This window comes from Anabrus simplex, chromosome 2 (assembly GCF_040414725.1).
Source record: "Anabrus simplex isolate iqAnaSimp1 chromosome 2, ASM4041472v1, whole genome shotgun sequence".
In the NCBI taxonomy this organism is placed as follows: domain Eukaryota; kingdom Metazoa; phylum Arthropoda; class Insecta; order Orthoptera; family Tettigoniidae; genus Anabrus; species Anabrus simplex.
In genome coordinates this window covers 611363888-611387398 of record NC_090266.1, presented here as the reverse complement: position 1 = coordinate 611387398, position 23511 = coordinate 611363888, and the positions used below count along the sequence as shown (strand labels likewise).

The 23511-nt window shown below is 40.5% G+C and overlaps 1 protein-coding gene across 1 annotated transcript in view; it reads left to right on the top strand.

The window, feature by feature from the left end:
- Positions 1-3344, top strand: part of lt (vacuolar protein sorting-associated protein light) — a 343814-nt gene extending 340470 nt beyond the window's left edge. Inside the window, exon 19 of the mRNA XM_067139250.2 lies at positions 3213-3344. Within this exon, the coding sequence (XP_066995351.1) occupies positions 3213-3278 (66 nt within the window). The 3' untranslated portion in view covers positions 3279-3344. The remainder of the gene's footprint in view (positions 1-3212) is intronic.
- Positions 3345-23511: the final 20167 nt, after the last annotated feature.

The following is a 23511-nucleotide window of genomic DNA, read 5'->3' as shown; positions in this document are numbered from 1 at the left end:
AGTGTTTATACACAGTTCAAAAAAATTAGGGGAACATGTTTTTGAACGTATGCCATACTCCAGAAAACAATACCTCACACCCAGGTATATTACCAACTAAACCTTTATTTTGTACCGTTGAAGTATACAAAACATCGATGGATTCACATTCCTTTTCAGAACACAAATGGAAATGTCCAAATAGGGGCGAAAACAATGTGATAACAGTCCTGCAGGATGGATATTTATCATAGTTGGAGAGCTTCAGTAAGGTGTATGTCCTCCACGAGTATTTATCACAGCTTGGCACCTATGTGACATGCTCTGTATAATTCGACGGAGGTCACGTTGCGGTTTTAGGTCCTATTCAGTGAGAGCCTGTTCGAGGTCTTGGAAAGTCTGTGGTGGAACAGGACGCCCACGAACACTTCTGTCAAGCCTATCCCACACATGCTGGATGGGATTAAGGTTGGGACTCACTGCTGGCCATTCCATCTCTTGAATGTCCAGTTCTCGCAAGACAGCTCTGGTGATGCGCACTACATGAGCCCTGGCATTGTCGTGCATGAGTACAAATTTAGGGCAAACACCGTATGCAGCAACCAACACATGCTGTAGCAGTATCTGCTCGATGTACCCCGCAGTGGTAAGATTACCACGGACGACGACAAGATCCGTACGATCATCAATACTGATGCCACCCCACACCATCACAGAACCTTGTCCGAATCGGTTGCCTTCCTGGACAACATTTGGCATGTACTGCTCACCATGGCGTCCATCACGCTGTGTCTGGGGAAATCTGGACACGTCTGTGAACAACACAGGTCTCCATTGGCGAAGTTCCCATTTGACTTGGGTATAGGCAAACAGAAGGTGAGCGCACCATGTTGCTGCGTTGAACGGGGGGCACAAACAGGACATCTGGATCATAAGGACACTTCTCTTAACCTGTTCCTTACTGTCTGGTCAGGCAGCGTGACTTCATTGGCCCTCCTGAGGTCTTGTTGCAGTTCTCTGGCAGTTGCTGAACGACGCCACAACGCACAGAAGGTCAGATATCGGTCATCCTGTGGGGTTGTCATGCGTCCACGAGCTGGTCCAACGCTCCTTGTGAACTGGCCTGTCTCATTGTAGGGATTCCACAAACGTTGAATAATTGACGGAGAGACATTGAGATCCACACCAACACGACGAAAGTCCATCCTTCCTGAATCTATGTGACGGCCCTTGGGACTTGAACCTCGTTAAGATGTCTCATGGAATGTGCTGATTTACGTACAACATGCTCAAATGACCGCAGTCGTATGTGTACCTCACAATGACACACGGATGCACTGCTATTCACTTTGTTTTGAAGGGTCACCTGACATTTTAATGCATGGCTACGTCTACAGATGGAGTATAACTTCGATTTGACATTCCCAGAGTAGCTAAAGTCTCAGGGTATGCTGTACGACCCTTGGAATCCCATCTACCGAATTAATGTTCACACACCATACGTTACAAAACATGTCCCCCTAATTTTCTTGAATTGTGTAGTAAGTTTGTAATTACATTACCTCAGTGAAAATGCCGTTAAAATATTTACATGGTGTCCAACATTTTGTATTCAGCCACTGCTTTCCTTACTCATTTTTGTTTGTTCGTCGTAACTTCGTTGATATTGCCCGTAAGCGCATCAGCCACTGTTCCTCAGACTACATGATGCTAGCCAACCTGCTCAAAGTCGACAGAGATACAGTCGACCATATGAGGGTCGAACGAGCATGAGCGAATGAACTGAGTGGTTTGCAGACCTCTGACTTACATATAAATCCTGATTATGACCCCCATATTTTATTTCTGAAACTTTAGGTCACTTTTTAAATTTTGCCTCATTATTTTGTAATTTTCAGCAATTTGTTATATTAATTTCTTGACTTTAAAGTAATTTTTATTTGTTCTGCATTAGTTTTACATTTTTATACATTTACATTGGGTAATTAACATATCTGAATAGTCACAACTTTCAATAAATGAGAATACTCAAACATCTAAAGATTCAGTTCTCAATTCGAAAACTATGAAATAAAGTGACCTTCTACAACCCTTATCCGTTCCCTTTGGAAATCCAAATCCCTAGAGAACGAAGGGACATTGCTTCTTGATGATGATGATGATGATGATGATGATGATGATGATGATGCTTGTTGTTTTAAGGGGCCTAACGTCAAAAGTCATCGGCCCCACATTGCTTCTTATCTGGATGGTCTCGTGATGAGAGGTGAGGTATTATCACTGTAGTAGGTACGAAATTTGTATTTCAGTGAGGTTGTTGAAGTGCGGGACGTATCCAACTACTAACATACCGGTACATGCCTGTTAGTTTCATTTTACGCTGTGTGAGTTTTATTTATTTTCTTGTGATACACTTCAAGCATTAAAATGCCATCTGTCCATTAAAGGAAAATTATTTCACAATTCAGCAAGGATTCTTTTTCAACAGGTAGTCGGATACCTTTTTGAGAAATATGTGAAGTGAGAGGGGCAGCAGAGAAAAGATTTACCATTCAGCAACATCTGGGTCTTGACAAACACGTGGTATCCTGAGTATCAGTAGATTGGAGGGATTGCATAATATCCTAATAATGGCATTTAGATGCTCAATTGTGTAGCTTTTAAGAACTGTATTTGAAAATTGGACATCATATTGTTTTCTTAGTTGTTTCTGTATCTATTATTATTATTATTATTATTATTATTATTATTATTATTATTATTATTATTATTTGCATTCATGCCATTATGAGAGAAAGGTAAGGTAGGCAATACATATATTTACTCTCTTTGGGTAAATATATTTTCCTTCATATTTTTGGGTATTTTCTTGCTCATTTTAAGTAAGTTTTTGACAATGTGTAGGTCATAATGTTGGTCACTTTTCGGCATTTAATAGGTCATCAAAATCTGGGCCCTGCTATTGAACTTCGCAAGATTAAATAAAAGTAGCAGGAATGGACACAGATGATGTTGAGCTGATTCTCTTATAAGGGACATATAAGGGAGAGGCCTTTTGTCAGGAATAGAGAGTTTAATGATACTGAATAAAAGAATAATTATTGGTTTCATTCAGAAGACCAAGAATTACATACTAAAAGCTGACAAACATATCCTTGTTCAGTAAGTGATAGACATCATTTTTGGAATGTATTTCATGTGTACTGATATATTTTCCTTCTATTTCTTTGCAGGATAGTTGTGCTATTTGCAAGAGTGGATTACAAGAACATAGTACCTCATCTCCTAGAAGAATCTAAATTTACCACTTCTTAAATTGTATTTATAATTTCCTTCAAATAAAAATTATATAGCTTATTTTATTCACTTCTTTCTTTAGCATACATACTGCTATCTATAAATACAGATGGGATACATTATTTTTACCATAACCCTCTCTCTTCGCCTGGTCTGAAGCATGTCTGGAAAATCTGTTGTAAAGTCTTTTACAACCTGTTATATCATTTACATCTTTTAACCAAGGTACAAAATAACAAAGGACTACAGTATAACACAACCTGTCAGCCCAATTAAAAGTCTTAAGCCTGCCAAGACTGCTTCTGCCTAAAATATAAGAGCATCACTTCATTGTAACGACAGCTCTTCCATTGACCTTGTGAGGTAGAGTGAACCATTTCAAGCCTCAGACTAGGATTAAAACTCTTGTATTAACCAGCAATTTGATCCAGGAAGGCACACCACCCTTACACCATAAGGTTGGTAATGACTTGCAAGGTTGGAAATAAAATAAAATACTGTAGCAGGAACAGTTTGTTAAATGATTCTTTTTGGGTTTATGTCTAGTGAAACAAAACCAATTGCAGGCAAACTTTGTCTACCAAAGACTGTGTTCCACTTCCTCAGAAGTGAGCCATGACTGTTCTCGTTGGCAATAGCCAATGTAATGACAGTGGTGAATGGTGACTAAAACATTACAGTATGTTGTATGCTGACCAAGATTCAAAGTAGCACCAGGACCACAACAAAACCCAAAATAATATCCTCTCTATTGTTCTTGGGCTTAGCCGTAATAATGTGGTACTTGAAGAGTGGAAGGATCAGCTGGTGTATCACCATTGCTCAAGGAATGCCCAAATGTCTTACGCAGCATTGTCTAAGGAGGTTTCTTCTGTGTTCGCCACTCCAACAGACAGTCTACTACCTTACAGGCGTTGTTCCGAGTGACATGAGAAGGGAAGTTATGGCAAAGAATGAGAGACTCAAAGCAGATCTATAGCTGTCATCCTCTATTTAGGTACGGTCCCACTTAACCAAGACTAAAATGGAAAAGCTTAAGCCCCTTGCCCCCCACCTGCTAAGCTGGATGAAACTCTAGGAATCACTACCCTTGGCCAGAAAGAGAACTGGACGATTTGGAACCAAAGTTGGCAGATCTAGAGTGAATTTACAGAAGTGGAACTTCCGTGCAGAGGTAATCTTTTGTGATTGTGAAGAACTCCAAACTACTGTGAACCTGCATTGTTGTAGTTTCTGTCCTGTTAGGTGTATAATGAACGACCCTAATCTAATTGAGGTTGCTAAATTCTGACACCATATATGTACTAGCTGTTTCCTGAATCATTGCCGGTGGAGACCTACAGAAACATTATTGTTTACTTAGTAGTTCATGCTAGGAGAAGTTTCTACACTGCGCGTTGCATTGCGAAGGCAAGGTGATGGGGGAGGTGCCTAGCCATTTGCAAGCTATACCTGAGAGAGGCCACATAAGTCTGTGTATTACAAACTGGTGCTATTTTATGCAGCTATCACGTACAGGTTGATGTGAAGTGTTTCAGATATAAATTTATGATTTCCTTAATGATGTGCATGATGTAGAGTACCTCTGTATACAACGCAATGAGCTTTACTTTATGCTTTAAGTATTCTATAGTTTTGGTGAGCTATAATTCCCTGTCTAGAGAATGATGGAGACACCACCTCGGAGAAACATCGAGAGAAGTTACACGTTCTCAAAGCAGGAAAATAATGTTTAATATGCAAAAATGTTGTAAAGAACAAGAATTTAATACACATTTTTCAGACTAACTGCATTTGAATTGAATAACCATATATATGCCAGAAAGAAGAGAATTATTTTATATCCTGTGCTGGCTGACTGTAGGTGAATATAGTTCTTTTTTACCTTACTCTCCTTGCTCTACACCCACAAGCTCCCACTCCTAACATGTACACATCACATTGTGGCTTTATGCACTTCTTGTTAACATCTTTTCTAACACGATAGAATGGAAGATCATTGGAAATTTAAACCATAAGCAGTGACTACAATTCCTGAAATGAGTAGTATATATCCTGTTCATTTGTATTCTAGTATGTTTGTTTTTATCTAGTTGGTATGAGTTGACTTTCATTATTATTATTATTATTATTATTATTATTATTATTATTATTATTATTATTATTATTATTGTACATATTGTGCCCTACTGGACTCTAAAGTTCCGGCCAGGCGAAAGCCGGTCTCGAACCCAGAGTACAGTAGTGAAAGAACTCTCACAGACGTGAGCTGGTGCACATAGTCTTACCTGAACACAGTCCTCTTCACTCAGCCGGATAAGCGCTCTTCTCAGGGATAACATGGGGATAACGGGGCAACATAAAGATAAAACACTAGGACATGTGCCTACTCAGGTAAGAATTCGCTAAATCAAAATAAAATATCTAACAGAAAACATCGCTGCATTCACAGTTTAACAAATAGGGATTTATTACACAAAATTGAATTATTTACAAATGAAAGAGCTTTCAATATGATAGGGTAACATAACGCTGAGCCGATGACAACCAGTTCACTGCCTTCACGAAAACCGCTGTTCTGTAACAAGCATGTTACAATAGTGTAAGTAACGAACTCTAGGAGAATGGATATCTGCAGAAGTACACAGAATTGAATGACTCCCATAAAATTTACTATGCCTCGTACCGTCGAACCCCGGTGCAAACAAAAATCACCACAAAATTTACAATGACCTGACTCGGTCACGAACTCTAGTCCCATGACGAGTAAGGCGTCAAAGATACCTATGCAAACAATATAAATAGGACACAATCAACATATACATGGGTGTCAGTATCAAACGGGCCAGTGTTAAAATATTACGTAAAACAAATAGGACATAAAAAAGATCTCTTCCTGCTTTCAGACATCATGGTCCTCCTCCTCTTCGCACATTTGACAAGCTGCAGACGACAAAAACCAATTCTCACGCCTGTGACGTCAAGCTCAACGACGTTCACCCTCACCACTTCACTCGCGGCAGTCCCCCTAATTTATGAGCTCATCTGGGGCGGCAGGCTAAAAATCTCGTCTTTCAAAAGAAACACCTCACGTAATCTGCTGCTAAAAGCCCTCTTTTAAATACACCTGGGCTATCTGCCCTCGTCTCAATATCACCAGCAGTATCGCAAATCTTACTTTCGCCTCTCATGGGCTCAACCTTGGTGCTACAAAAACACTAATCATTAAGCGATAGTCACATGGCCATACTAGGCATCTCCAATACATACTCTCAACTGCGCTGGGCTCTCTCATATCAGTCGCAAATCTTATTTCTGCCTCTCATGGGCTCATATCACTCGAATATTCGGACTTGCTCGCTCTATTAGAGAATCTGGGTGAATTACTGGTTACGTCTTGGTCACAACTATACGTATCTACGTCTGCAGAAACAAATGCCTAAATGCGATATAAAAAATGCCTATCTGTTAGACTAACCTCCTATGACCACAGGAGTTCGATCAGACCCATAAAATCACACATACGTAAAATAATACCATCGAAATAAAATACACACGCTAATAAGGAATCTACAAAAATCATCTACCTTAAAGTACGGGGTTCGAGCTTGAGGCCTAGCTCTAAATTACAAGGAAAATTTTCCTACCATAACTAATCTGTTGACTGACGGCCCCCATATTCCTATCTAAATTTAAATGACATGCTTGAAACAGAATTGGAAAGCTCTGACCTTATGTTATCGATGACATTACGGAGCGGCCCTCCCTGTGGACCACTGAATCTACCACATCATGATAGACTGCGGCGCTGGCATCAGATACTGTTGACCACTTGGAGACATTCTTTCTTGTGTGGCGTCTTCGTACAGCTCCCTCTGTAGTTGGAAGGTGTCCCCTTCGACGTCGCGCTGATCAGGTGCTCCCACCGTTCCTGGATCGATGCCCGTTGTCGTGTTGGCTTCAGCTCCTGGTTGTGGCTTCCTTGCAATGATGATGTCAAACACTCGTTCTGACTTGATGCTGGGGTTACTGAAAATAAATTCATATATTACAGACTGTCCAAACTCGATGCCGTTACCGGGCGAGTTGGCCGTGCGCGTAGAGGCGCTCGGCTGTGAGCTTGCATCCGGGAGATAGTAGGTTCGAATCCCACTATCGGCAGCCCTGAAAATGGTTTTCCGTGGTTTCCCATTTTCACACCAGGCAAATGCTGGGGCTGTACCTTAATTAAGGCCACGGCCGCTTCCTTCCAACTCCCAAGCCTTTCCTATCCCATCGTCGCCATAAGACCTCTCTGTGTCGGTGCGACGTAAAGCCCCTAGCAAAAAAAAAAAACTCGATGCCTGTTTCCACCACTATCGTGTCTCACACGTCACATTGACCAAGTCTCGTTCAGAGTTTTAAACCCGGTACACAGTTTCTTCACTACTTTAGGTCATTGTTACTTCACCCTTTCACTCGGACAACCTGTCGTCTCTAAATTCCTATCCTGAGCCAATCTTAATTCTAGCAGTTCGTCAGTCATAACTTGACCTCACAGAAATATGAAGCTACTAGTTCATTAGTCTCTTATAAGCAGTACCTCATCTCCCCATAGCATATTCTCACAGGGAAAATCTTAAATTCAGCTGAACATTCAAGTAGATTACTTACTTCCTCGCAGAAATAGCAGTTCGAGTAGTCTGTGCAGCTCGAAGACAAAGCGTTGTTCTCAGTACCAACACGCAGTATGACGACTCGTTCAAGCGGTCTTCTGGTCCAAGAATGAGACTGATATGCCTGGCGGCCTTATTTTATAATCCCGTATCGCGTCATCACGCCGCTTGATCGCGTGCAATCTGCGCGCGCCCGCGAAGTTTTCCCGCATTAAGTATATCATGAGCTCTAATTAACGAATGCATTAATGAATGCAGCCCTAATGCATATCAAAATAAAGCAGAAATTATACAGGTTGCAATTCTTGTCTCAAATCTAATGCAACTCCTCCGTAACCAAAGATATTAATTTAATTCTTTCTTCCCTCCTAATATAAGTTTTGCCGGGATCTAGGGAGCGTCCCCAATCTTCATCAAGAGGCTTGGCTTGGGACATAACTCCTTTTAATGAGTTTCTGGAGATTTCTCATAATGACGCTCGCGCTCACTTCACACAAGAACGCTTCTTCTGGACTCCTTTATGACATATACTGTAAGACACTGGCTTCGTGGGTGGCCTTGTGTGATACTAATATCCAATACTAAAATTAATACAGTTGTCCCAATGAACAGGATGGTTCAATATATGTATATTCTACCAGTTTCTTTCTCACTGTTATGGACCATCCATATTTTGTAGTACTCTGCCTTGAATATATATATCGTGCCTCAATCTGGTGGTATTTGAAGGTGCTCAAATATGGTATGTTAATCTTGCCTGAGCAAGAAAAAACCTTTGGTAATGCAGCTGGAGAGAGGGATGGAAATGCTACACACTTGCCAACATGGATCTTACCTTAATTTTAAATGATCGAGATACAAAAAACAAGTTACCAGTACCTCAAATAATGAAATTTGAGATTCTAAGACAAAAGAGCTGCAAATGTGACCACCATCTGGACTAGAAACCAAATCTTCTGGGTGGATGCTATAACCATTCCACTGTGAGAGAGAGCGACTGATTTCAAATTGGCCGCCTTTTGGAGTTAACCTCAGGGAAGCACTTGATTAAATGGTTTCTGGCATTGGTCATCTGAGAGCAGTCTGGTATTGCCCCCATTATTCCCGACATGCTCAGCTGGAGAGCGAGAGTCCCAAGGGTGAACCATTCACTATCTGGCTTCGCTTACTTTTAAAAGCAGGGAAAGACACAAGGGCTAGTGACAATGATACAAAAAGATTTAAATAGGTTTTGACATTTATTTACAAACTAGCACTTGATAACACATGTAACAAGTTATAATAATTAAATCTTGATGGCAATTCGAAAACTAAAAATCTTCTCGCCAGTTTCCTTAGATACAGCATTATTGTTCTCCAACCTTTCGAAGTTGAATTACACCGCAAATATAACAAACTAACATTAGCCTATTTCTGGCTTAACGGAACAAAATAGTTTATGTTGGGAGGACCTCCTCCTAATAATACTATAATTATTTACAGGTTGCAAAACTCAAATCTCACTGAGCTATCTGACTCGTAAATGATCCTAAGTCATTTTAAATTATCAGGTTAATTCATGATAACATCCACTCCTTCAGAATGAAACTTTAAATTCTTTAAGTAAATGAAATAAATTATGGCGTCATTATTTTACAAAAATCCTCTCTGAAAATATTTAATCACATCGTACTACTCGTGGATAATCTTAAATTACATCGTCTCATTCATCAAACATGAGATCCACTGAACTGTACTTAAAAATTTATTTGTAAGAAATATTAGTTAAACATGTCTCTATCAGACATATTTTCATTAAATTATACTCTCTCAATAATTATTTCCTCGAGATTTCCTTCAATATTTGATTGAACAACACGTGAAGTCAACTCTTAGCATCTGACGCCTTGAAAAAAATTAACATTACAAGCTTTACAATAAAGTGAACTCTGTCCACACGATTGAAATAATGCGCACTTATTCATCGGTGTCGGGTACCTTAATCTTCCCTCAACTTAATTTTAAAATAAAATTCACTAAAGGTTCAACTTCCAATAAATTAGATCAGTTCAAACAACGACGTCGATAACCTGGGCCCAACGTGATGAACACGTGGCCAGATCAAAACCACATTTCAAAAATATCATAGGTCAATGAAAATCACTACAACACACACACAACATTCACACAAAGACACACGAATATTATTTACATTATTTACAATGAATTCTAGACTTTGACTGTTAGATTCTGACTTTTACCATCTGCACATGGAATTATCACGACGGTATCGGTCAAAAATCCTTTACGACTCTCTCAGAAATGCGATGAAAATCTGAGTGATCACTTAGTCAGAGATGATGAAGTTTCCACAACGTTGGTCATGATAATATCGGCGGTTGATATTTGGAAGAATTGTCGTCTACAGATACGCACATAATACAGGTCAAACATTAGCATCCGAATTCATGGTTCATGAGTCACGACTTTTACTATTACTTAAATCTACACTCATCAATCAACACATGCTCCACATTTGAAGAAGTTGTGTTTCACCAAACACATACTCTTCAAATGAATTCAATAATTCAATAAATACAATAAATGATCCGTAGGGATTCTGCAGTATTCCAGGCTCATATTCTACCTAATTGAGCACATATTAACAACTTTCAACAAGATCAAGCAATATTTAAACTCATGACCCTTAGTCATTGATTTAACCCGAGCTGGAATTTATTATTATTATTATTAGACGTGCTGGGTATTAATTTTACGTAAATCAGGGTTCGACAATGTACCAGATGACACTAACACGCGTGAAATCCAACAAGGTAAATAAGAAGAAAATTTACATTGAAATCCGGCGTAAAAAATATGCCGTGAATCTGTCCCACATGGCTTCCACATTGAAAAATAATTTCAAAATTAAATTATCATTTTATCGATGAGGACAATGATTTTTAAGTAACACTGGACCATTAATTGGTAAATTTAGAGTAATTATAGAAGACACGCACACAGTCTAGCTACTCTAATAGAATCCACTCACACACAACGTGACAACTCTACCAATTCCCATGTGAAAGAAGAATGAAAATATTAGCTAATTCTGCAAATTTAATAGAAATACTACCACTAATGAATAAGTAAGCATTATGTCTACAAAGATGAACAGGTAAAACATTATAAATTGGTACTTAATTGTATGATGAAACTGGATATCCGCCGATGATCTGGAATTGCTGGATCACATGTTGTTGGTCATCTGCTTCCGTCGTTATCTCCCCACGTTAAATGTTGCCTACATTTTAGTACACCGTCGTAGCAGCCAAGTGCAGTCCAGAAATAATGTAGGTTTCCTCTTCAAGTAGTTGAAACATCTTGATGAACTCCAGTAAACACGTGGCGATCCTCTTATTTCTGCTAGTATGATGAAGGCTGAAACTGTCACAAATTTTTAGTAGATGTTCCACACACAAATACGTCGAGTTTTATAGATGAACAGTACGTAACTTAGCCTGCGAAAATCTGCCAGACTCGTTGACTGTTATACTGTAAGAGGGTAGTAGATTTATAATGCCGCAGAGTTGAAATGTTGCAGAGTTCAATTATCAAAGTGACATAATGCCTGCGTCGTATAAATCCACTTAGAAGAGTGCAAGTAAGTAAGAGAGGGTTTCCTCGGAAAACTTGTGTATGTAAGTGTTCCTCAGGGTGGGTGTGTCTCAATATCGCCTCGTAATTGGCCGTCATCTTACACCTGATAAGTTATTACAATTCTCGAAAGTACTCTCACTAGAAGATTTTGACACGCGCAATGCACCTTGTGATGGCCTTGAGAGTTCCCACTGGGTCATGCGATACAGCTGACTGATCGATTGAAAAATAATTACGCTCTCGGCTGGTAAAAATCGGTTCCGTGCATGCAAACACGTCTTTGTAACACAGGACTGGAAATATTTCACCCGTACTAGTAAAAAATAGCCTCTTATTTTAACACACAATAAAATGTTTATTGTAGGCCAAATTTGAAGGGGCCAGTATCATAAGGTGGTTTCATAGTAATCCAGTTGTGGCTCAGTAAATGCCTACAAAGACAGCTAATTCAGCATCAAAAAGCTAAGTGTGCCTGTCCCAAATCGACTGGAGAGCTGGGTTCAAGTCTCAAGTGCAATCATGTTTGCAGCTCTTTCATCTTAGAATCACAACTGCATACCTGCCATGTATTCCGATTTTTCCGTAAAATATACGGATTTTGAGTGTGTGTTACGGTTGTACGGATGAACAGCATTATTGTACGGATTTTTAATATCCATGCTTGGTTTCGCTTTCTGCGGTCAAATCGGATTTGTTTGACTTTCGATAGTAGCTGGTAATACGAGATGCAGTGTTTGAAATTCGACCGGTAAATGTATCGATTATCACCGTGCTTTTGTCACCTGTGCGACCTCAACTGCTACTTTATTCAATGAGATGTTCCCAAACAAGTAACAGGCTGCGATTTTGAAGAAAAGAAATCCGTGAAAAGTAGCAGGCTGTGAATTTATATAAGACAACTTTAGTAACTGCGTCGTGCTTCGTAGCAGCTAAAAGACTTAGTATGTGTACGTGTGTAACATTTTCGGTAGTTCTGAAACTCGTGAAATTGTGTGACGAATTTCTAAGCGATCTAGAATTTTTAGTGGTGTTCGTAATGAGTTACTAAGAAACGATATTATCAGTCTTTTCGTGAGACATATTCTGCTTAATTTCCTTGTTTTATACGATCACGGAAAGTGTTCCCAGTGTTAATTGAAAACAGATGAGCACTCATCAAGATGTAACTTCATGTATTTAATTTCAGGGTTGACCATAACGTATACAGTAAAACCTCGAAGCATCGTTTTTCAGGAGACAAGGGGAAAATGACTACGGGTCGGGAAATTTATGAATGCGGGCAACATAAAAATAGGGGGAAAGCAAAATAATAAAATACGGGTACTGTATCGGGACATTTTTCGTTTTGTAAATATATTATTTTTATTAATAATAATATTATAACAGCAATAATGGCACTTGGCCTCTGGAGCAGCGGCAGGTCTTTCGAGTTGTCGCGTGATAGGCGATCTATGCGCATATAAAACCGGATCTACCTAAGATTAATTCTATTGTTTAATTCGGCAGACAGCCCCCGAACCGTTGGAATTAACCAAGGAAAGTTAAAATCCTCGACCCAATCGAGACCCCTTGAACACGTGCTAACCATATAGCTCATACATCAGGCATCATTAATCGAGAGCAAAATGCCTTCGAAGCCAGTTTGCTCCCCGCTTTCGAGGAATTAGAGCAGCTTAGCGAACAAGTAGGGGAAGTTCATGACGTAATGCGTACTGAAGGCCAGTGGCGCAAAGGTATAGCACATCATTCTTGACCGAGCTCGATAGCTGCAGTCGCTTAAGTGCGGCCAGTATCCAGTAATCGGGAGATATTGGGTTCGAACCCCACTGTCGGCAGCTCTGAAAATGGTTTTCCGTGGTTTCCCATTTCCACACCATGCAAATGCTGGGGCTGTACCTTAATTAAAGCCATGGCCGCTTCCTTCCCATTCCTAGGCCTTTCCTATCCCATCGTCGCCATAAGACATATCTGTGTCGGTGCGACGTAAAGCAAAAAGCAAAAAATAGCATCTTTCTTGACTGGTTAGATTCCGGCACGATACGCGTGAACTCATATGAGGCGACATTCCGTATTATACGAACGTGCAGTGGTTAAGTAGAGGAAAAGGTTTACATCGCTTCTATGCTCTGAGGAAAGAAATAGCTCTCTTTATGGAAATGCACAGTGAACCACTAGGAGAACTGAACAACGGAAATGAAAATGAAAACCTACAACCTGTTATCCAGTTATTGACCGGGTCAGGGATGTAATGAATGAAGCAGATATAGGCTATTAGTACGATGGGGTCGCCACTCCCAAAGTGATTTATTAATGACTGATAGATGCTATGAAATGAGAATGGAGAGTGTTGCTGGAATGAAAGATGACAGGGAAAACCGGTGTACCCGGAGAAAAACCTGTCCGACCTCCGCTTTGTCCAGCACAAATCTCACATGGAGTGACCGGGATTTGAACCACGGTATCCAGCGGTGAGAGGCCGACGCGCTGCCGTCTGAGCCACGGAGGCTCCTGAACAACGGAAAATAGATAGGAAATGTGGCATTTCTAGTACTGTATATCTCACCAGCCACCTTGATGATCTTAATTCCTCCCTGCAAGGTGGAGATCTTATCATTGTTCACCTCTTTGATCGTGTTAAAGCTTTTAAGCGAAAAGTGTTACTGTGGGAATGTCAGTTCGTAAATAAAGACAACGCATTTTTCCCACTTTGACTGCAGAGTTGCGTCTAGCTTTCGAACTATTCCGGTAAAACACTAGAAGAATATAAAGAGGTTTTAATGTCACTACGGTATGTGACGAATTTGAGAGTAGGTTTCACGATATTCAGGCATTAGAAAATGATCTGCAGGTGTTCGCTACGCCCTTCTCAGTGGATGTGCAAACTATTAGACCAGAACTGCTGCTAGAGCTGATTGACTTACAGTGCGATACTCAAATGAAAGGTAAGTTTGCAAACACAAACAGTTTGACTGAATTTTATGTTCATTTTCCACGGGAGAGATGTCCTAGATTGCACAAATTTAATGCACATATTTTGAAGTATATTCGCATCAACTCATTTATGTCAAAAGATGTTTTCATCAATGCAGATTTGTAAATACAGACACAGAAGTCGGCTCACCGATGAAAACTTGAAATGTGCTTTGCGACTTGCCAGTACGCAAACGATAGTAGCAAACATTGATACAATACTATCTAAACGAGCCCAAATGTCCCGTGAAGGAGGAGTACACCCGTGATATGTTTTACTTCGTGTGTTTAATGTGTTGTCATAGTCATAAATGCCATACAAATATTGAAATGTATGTTAATAGGAGTGCAAAGAATGTGTACAAATCACACAAACTGTATTTTCTTTCGGTAAATGTAAGTGTCCCAAAGCTTCAATTAATCGTGAAAATGTATTTATTCAGGTCATATTGCATACTGCTGTATATTTTTTTGTCAATGAATAATTTCCTTGTCCTGTTATACTCTCTAACCTGTGTCCTCTTCGTCTCACATGATACATGCCCCAAATTATTATTATTATTATTATTATTATTATTATTATTATTATTATTATTATTATCATTATTGTTGTACCGGGTGGTACACCTCCACGCCACTAATTCAAACTTTGCGCCAGTTGAAACTCCTCTAATGGAGGAAGTCTGAACTTTATCTACTGTGTTAATTCTCAAGTTTTTCAGAAGATGTCACTACTTGTAAATTTTGAAGTTTCTGAACTGGGTCGTTTTCGATGTATTTTTGTTTTGCCTGTAGTAAGAAGTGTGGACATTCTCTTCCAGATGGCACTACTGAAGGACTACAATTATGCACCCTAGTGCGAAGTGAAAGAACTGTGTTTTTGGAGAAATTTTGAATTCATAAGTTTGTTCTTTGTTAAATTTCTTTCAGTTATTGTTTAAGTTGGCAATATTAACCCTTTCTTTCCGCCAGTTTTGAATTCGACCAATAAGGAATTTCTGTAATTAATTTTCCACCAATAATGTGTTTCTTCTTCATCTAGTGTAGGGGTTTTCGTTGTTAGCCAATAAAATGATTGTGGGCGGGTGTTGTCATTCCTGAAACGCCTCGAACTTTCCACGAGGGTATAAAAACTGCTGATTTTCGGGTCTCCGCGCCACTTCAGTAACATCTATCAGTGTGTAAAGTACGTAGCAGGGGGCGGGAGGCGCCTCTTTCTTCGGGCAGCAGTTCAACCACCAGGTAATGGCCGTTTAATAACTTCTTTTCTTGCTAGCTCAGCAGTTTAACTCTCGGGGCAGGTCCGAAGCCTTTCTACCATGTAACTTTCCCCTAAAATGTAAAGACACTTGGTATCTATTCTATCTTTTTAAACTACATATTGGGATAGAGAGTGCTTAACCCTCTCGAGCTCCCACTCATATTGTATTGAGGTGAACTTATTTTCACAACCGTTTCTTCCTTAACGTAATGTAAATTGTCTCCTTCTATAAGTCACCTCTTTAGTATGGGATTAGCCCTTGCAGTAACGGCCTAGTGCCAAGTAGGTTTTATATAAAGTGTATTAGGAGTGCAAGAACGCCTCCTCTCAAGTTGGTATTTTAGAAGCCATGTAATTGACCTGTTTCTTTACTGAATAGGCCTCAGTAGGTTGGGTATTTTACCCCTGTGTTATTTGTGTTTGGAGGTCAACTTGAATGTGGAGTTTGGTGTGGCCTTTGATATGCTTGAACTTAAGAGCGAGTCGCTCTTTCTTAAATTTTGTTTTCTGCGCGCCTCGAGGAGGCTTTACTGTGTAATTGGGAGCAAGCACTCCTGGGCATGATTGGGGTCTTCTGCCCCTTTGTTGAATTCTGTACATCGTAAGGTTGAGCCTATAGCTCAAGAATTGTGTGTCTGGCTCTCGGAGCCCAAATTCTGTAACTCTGTAATTGTACATTATCGATTTGTGTTTCGGCTACTGAGTACCTGTTCTATTTGTTAAGAAAATATAACCTTGTTAAATTTTATCTTAACTTTAATTTCGTATTTTTGAGACCTGTTCACCCACGCACCTTCTTTCACCTCTGCACATCCACAATACTCCGTAACAATTATTATTATTATTATTATTATTATTATTATTATTATTATTATTGTTATTATTATTATTATTATTATTATTATTATTATTATTATTATTATTATTATTATTATTATTATTATTATTATTATAGCAGTTGTTCATATGGTAACATTTCCGAGCGGGATACAGTACGGCCACGGTATGCAACCTGCCCGACTGCTGCTCTCTTGTTACGTGACAGACAGTCGTCCAGAGCAGAGCAAATAACACCCGCTCCCTAGCGCAACTATATGATGACGTCTGCTATACATAACGGTATCAAAATATTGCGACCATGATATAGGCATATTTCGTAATAATTGAAAACCTTTAAGTTCAGTTCTCTTATTGCAAATTACAGATATACGTGGATAATACGGCGATAAATTGTATATAGGAAAAGATTTCGTAGACCTTTTGCGAACGATAGGTTAGATACCCAACACGGCGCGGCTCCCGCAGCTCAGCTCAGACGATTGCGCAGAGGTTGGAAATTCAACGCGGCGCGTCTCGAATGATGTCACAGCGGCATGTGTGAAGCTGCCAACTTAGGAACTAGTTACAAGACTAGGCTATGACGAAAGATTATTGGTCTGGCTTTGGTTAGGTCAGGCTTGTAACAAGACTATTGGGCTGAGGGCAACAAAGCGGTCAACAGGCTTCTAGCGTCCCACACACTCCACAAGGTACGACGCAATTAATCACCCTGTGACTAATTAAAACGTATCTGGCGGACTGCGCGATTTTCTCCTTTTTTCAACGAAGTTGGCAGCCCTAGCCAGCCTACACCAACATAGAAAATGGTGGCAAATTTGAGTTTTACGCTGTCTACGTTTTAATTCTTGTAAATAAGAATACTTCTAGGGGTCGGTTAGTGGGTCGAGGAGAAGCGTTGGCACCAGGAGGCTCGTAGTGAGGTCGCGCGTAAATAACCTGCGCACAGCACACCAACTCACAAGATCCTTGTTTAAGACTAGCAACTCCGAATCGCTCGTACATTCTCGCGTAACAGGTTGCCGCTATTATATGCTAAGAGTATTGAGCAGTCCCTCTAAATTAAAAAAAAGTTACGTATATTTTTCTTACGTATGATCGATCAATGCGGGAAAATTGTGACCAAGGACAAATCATTTTTCGACGATCGATGCGATAAAAACGATAGTTCGATAAACGATAGATGCGCGGAAATTTAACATTGGTTCTTATGGAACATGTTTTGGACCTAATAAACTCAAAGATGTGTGCGGGAAAACGATAGTTCCGGGAACGATGGATGCATCGAAGTTCTATTGTATTTGACTTGTATTAATATTTTTATAATCCCCCCTTGCCGTCCTTTTTCATTATGTCTCAAGACTTACGCATGTGCGTGTTGTTAAAAAAATTTCGCTGAAGAATCTATCGGATTTCTCTTTTCGAAAGTTAGCAGGTATGCAACTGCTTTAAAAGAAGCTGGTTTCTAAAGCCATTTTAAAATGACATTTTGTCTTATGTTCCCATGAAATGTGTTGTAATATCTTCTTTTTGTTCCTGTTTTACTAAGTGCTGTGAAGCTCAGCCAGAAAGTTATGGCACTTGCACACAAGCTTAGTTTTGGTCTGAGGAATGCACCCGTCCATCACAGTCCCTTCGACGGTTGTCAATTCAGAGTTTGCTGTCTTACCCCCTTCGTCAGCACTTGCCTACGGTACCCAAACACAAACATGATGAAAGAAGTAAAGCACAATTCAAATTGCTTGCAGACTTCAAGACCACTTCCATTTGAAGATGAGAGACTAGTCAAAATTGCACATCATTCATATATTTCTGAAACGATTACATCTCTAATGATATTGATTAGCTTGCAATTTATTCACCCTGGAGCATGGATCACCATTTTCGACAATACATCACTTTCACATCTAGTATATCTCTAGGGGATAGAGATTGTAAACTGTCAGGCTGAGTGGCTAAGGCAGTAAAGGGCTGGCTTTCTGAGCCTAATATGCTGGGTTTGATCCCAATTCAGCTTCTTAGTGTTTGAAGGTGCTCATCCGTCAGGCTTCTGTTGATGGATTTACTGGCACATAGCGGAACTTATGCAGGATACAATTTCTAGCAGCTTAGCATCTCCAAGAACTGCCAATGACATTATCATAGACTATGAACACTTTTCATTTCACATATTGCTTATGCATGGTGTAGATTATGGGGTTGAATTTAAGGCCTGTATGAACCTGTTTAACATTAAGGCTATAACTAGGTCCAAGATTTAATCTGTCCATTACAAGAAGTGCATACATGATTTTTCTGTGACGTAAAATCTCTGAACTTATATCTGAAGGCACGTTAAACTTCAACTTCTCTGATTACAATACTTACATTTTTGTCATAGATTCTAGTGTCACAGCAACATTCTGCCATCCTCTGTGAATGAAGAAGAACGTTTTTAACCCTTTATTGGCAACAAGAACTGTGGTCATTTCTGTCTCTATGCTTATTAACTTGACATCAATAAAAACTGAATCTAACCTTTGTTTCCTAAGTTTTTCTCTCCTCCTCTTACAGCCCGTGGTCAAGTCCATTATTCTCGTAGATAACATATCCTTCTTCATTTGTCTCGCATGATTGCATCACTGAAGTCAGTTCATTCGTATAAGTACATCTCCTTCCACATTATCCCACCCTATAAATGTATACCTTTCAGTAGATGATGCATATAAGCTATGAACCAAGAACTCGGCCTACCATCAACTCTTGATCTGGCTTGATTGGCTGTAATAAGTTACCCTTGATATCATAATCCCTCTGAATAAAAACATCATTTTGCATGATCAATGGCGCCGGGTTTTGAAAATTAGTGAGGGTGCTATATCTCAGTTCGAAAAGGAGGGGGGGCCTCATGGAAGTGCAGTTTTATGCGTTTTTGAATGAGCAATACTTATTGGAAAACAAACTGTTTTATTCGGTGCTTTATCAACAATAATGAATTGTATGCAAAGTTCACATAAAAGATAAAAGTGTGTTTTAATCACGAAAATGAAAGAGATTGTAGGCCGCCCCCTTGTGGACTTTGACAGACCTAAAAGCCTAAGATAACCGATCTTTGTCGAGGGACAGAAGGCGGCCGAAAACGCCAAGATGGAGTGAACTGTTTGTATAAATGCGTAACAATAATTGTGGTGCAAAAATTACAGTGTAACTAAGGTGGATTCAGTGTGTTCCGTACTTCGCTATGTAATTTGTGTACTTCACTACATAATTGGTAACCCCGACGTGATTCAGTGACGGAAGTGCGTAATAAACATCGCGAAGTGCATAAATGTAGTGTGAGCGTGAAGAACAATGGATGAAAACAACAATAGGTATGCCGACGGCAAATGAATCTCATTCAGGACACAAGCTAACAAGGTAAACATCAAGATCCCTACTTTCTGAATAGAAAAGCCGGCACCGAGCTCGATAGCTGCAGTCGCTTAAGTGCAGCCAGTATCCAGTAATCGGGAGATAGTGGGTTCAAACCACACTGTCGGCAGCCCTTAAGATGGTTTTCGGTGGTTTCCCCATTTTCACACCAAGCAAATGCTGGGGCTGTACCTTAATTAAGGCCACGGCCGCTTCCTTCCTTTTCCCAGGCCTTTTCTATCTCATCGTCGCCATAAGACCTATCTGTGTGGGTGCGACGTAAAGCAAATAGCCAAAAAATCCGGAAACATGGTTCTTTCAAGTGGAAGCTCATTCTATCTGAAGAATTGCCCAAGAGGGCACTAAATTTAATACCTCGTGTCTCAGCTCGAACCTAAATATCTAGAAAACATTTGGGACATTATTAAAAGTTTGGAACTGAATAAATAACCCGCGGCTAAAGATCGCCTTTTAAATATCTTCAAGGAAAGCGAAGATAAATAAAACGGTTGGTAACAGGCCTAGAATTAAGCGATCTGAAACCTAGTCAGCTTTTAAGGAAAATGCAGTCCATAGCAGGCGTCAAAGTTTCCGAAAAAGTGCTTCGTACCTTGTAGCTTGACTCTATCAAAGATATTCTAATCGTATCCGACGAAAACGGAAAAAATCGCAATTATGGCCGAAAATTAATTGAAATGAATTCTTGCAGTAAACGTTACAGTGTAGAAAAAAGCGGTATTGATGCGTCCGTAAGTAACGACTCTGTCACGGAACTCTCTGCGCAGATAGCCACCCTAGAGCAACAGATAGCTTCAATGCGCACTTTTAGTCACCGCAGTCGAAGTTCGAGCCGAAACCGAAACGAAAATAAGTGCGATTCAAACGGAAAGTACTGTTACTACCACTTCAGATTTGGTAATAAGTACTTTCCTGAGAAATGCAAGTCTACCACATATAGTTCATGACCTTCGTGTATTCTTAGGTACCGTTAATTTCTGCACACGATACCTCAAGGATGCAGCAGAAATGCAGTCTCCTTTGCATGCTTATCTGAAAGATGCTAAGGAGAAAGATAAGCAGCAAATTAACTGGACTCTAGAAGCTATCACAAAATTTGAAAAATGTAAGCAGGACTTGGCAAATGCAGCACTGCTTACATTCCTAGACCCAACATACCAGCTTGCCCGGGCAGTAGATGCAAGTGACTTTGCAGTAGGAAATGTCCTGCAATAGTATGAAGAAAAAGGACGGAAACTTAGTGCACTCTATTCGAAGAAGCTAAGCGATACAGAGAGAGCGTATAGCACCTATGACCGTGAACATTTTCTCGAAGGAAGAGACTTCATAATATATACGAACCACAAACCGCTCATTTTTGTATTTAATCAGAAAAGTGAGAAGGCATCTCTACGGCAGCTGCGACATCTGCAGTACATCTCCCAGTTTACAACAAACATCAAACACATTAGTGGCAAGGACAATATCGTTGCGGATAACCTGTCACGGATTGAATCTATGACTGTCATCGATTACGACACAGTCCCTGACCGCCAACGCCAAGACAGTGAACTTAAACAACTTCAAGAGGAACGTCAGTCACTCGTGTTCAAGAGCTACCCACCACCTTCTTGAAAGTTACTGTGGTGTGATACTTCAACAAACAACATAAGGCCATACATCCCAAAATAATTTCGCAAACAATTCTTCCTTCAGATCCACAACATGGCGCATCCAGGGATAAAGACTACTGTTAGGCTGATGACTCCCAAGTTTATCTGACCTGGTATCAATAATGACATGAGTAAATGGACATAAGCCAGTAGTATAAGTCAGGGATCCGGGCGCCACCACCGCCGCAGGGCATCACAGGGGCCTCCTCCGCCGCCGCCGCCGCATGGGGGGGCCTTCCTAGCGGCCCGCTCCTCCGCAGCCAGGGTCCTCTTCCAGTGCTGCGAACTTAACATTACTAGCGCAAAATTTGAATTGGTAAACAAAGCCACGTGCTTTCTTTGACAGCCACGTGCTTTCTGACAGACAACAACGCATCGCTAACCTCACTGCTGCCATCTTGACGGGCTTAAACCTCAGTGCTGCCTACTTATCCTCACTATCGCGAGATTTGAATCGGTAAACAAATCCACGTGCTTTTCTGACATCTACGTGCTTTTTGACAGCTACCATCGACAGCACCGCATCGCTAACCTTAGTGCTGCCAACTTAACCTTACTAGCGCGAGATTTGAATCGGTAAACAAATCCACGTGCTTTCTTGACAGCTGTCATCCGCCATCTTTAATCAACAGAGCACCGTGCTACCCTCTTTAGCTACATATCTTTGAAATGTGGTGGCGGATAATTTAAAAATGCTTCTTGACAGCAGCCATCTTTAATCGACAGAGCACCGTGCTGCACTCTTTAGTTGAAATGTGGTGGTAGGCAGTTCCACGTGACAGCAGCTATCTTTAATCAAGAGAGCACCGTGCTGCCCTCTTTAGTTGAAATGTGGTGGCGGCAACTTGAAAAATTCCACGTGCTCTTGTTTGGAAACAAAGCCACGTGCTTTTTTGACAGCTGTCATCCGCCATCTTTAATCAAGAGAGCACCGTGCTGCACTCTTTACCTACATACCTTTGAAATGCGGTGGCGGCAAATTCGAAGTGCTTTACAAACTCACGTGCTTTTTGACAGCGGTCATCCGCCATCTTTACTCAACAGAGCACCGTGCTGCCCTCTTTAGCTACTTACCTTTGAAATGTAGTGGCGGACAATTTGAAAAGCAGCCGTCTTTAATCAACAGAGCACCGTGCTGCTATCTTTATCGTAGTAGTGGGCAATTTCTACGTCACATGTGTCATCCGCCATCTTGCACCGCAAACCTCAGTGCTGCACTCTTTAGTTGAAATATGGTGGCGGATAATTTAAAAAATTCTACAGCAGCCATCTCTCGACGCTAATTGGACAAAATGGTGGCTATACGTGACTCCTTAAGGGTGCTTACGCAAGATGGCTGCTATACATAGGTTCTTATGAGACACCCTTGGGATGCTTGCGCAAGATGGCGGCTATACATGGCTCTTTATGAGACGCCTTAAGAGCGCTTGCGCAAGATGGCGGCTGATCTTATGAGACGGCTTAAGGGTCCTTGCACAAGATGGCTTGAGATACCCTAAGGATGCTTGCGCAAGATGGCGGACACAAGATGGCGGCTATACACAGCTACTTATGAGTCGCCTTAAGGGTACTTGCGCAAGATGGCTGCTGCTCTTATCAAGAAAGCTAGCTTAGAGTCTAACGTGCCGTGCCGGTTCGATTCATTAAATTTGGGGCTTAAATGCATAATGTTAAATATCTCGAAAACGGTGCATCGTAGAGCAAAACGGACAAAATTTTTTCTACCTACTACCCAGGCTCGCAGTATGAGGAACATGATAGCATAAGAGAAACATAGTCTAATCTAATGATGAGATCAACGGTTCGGTTCCTA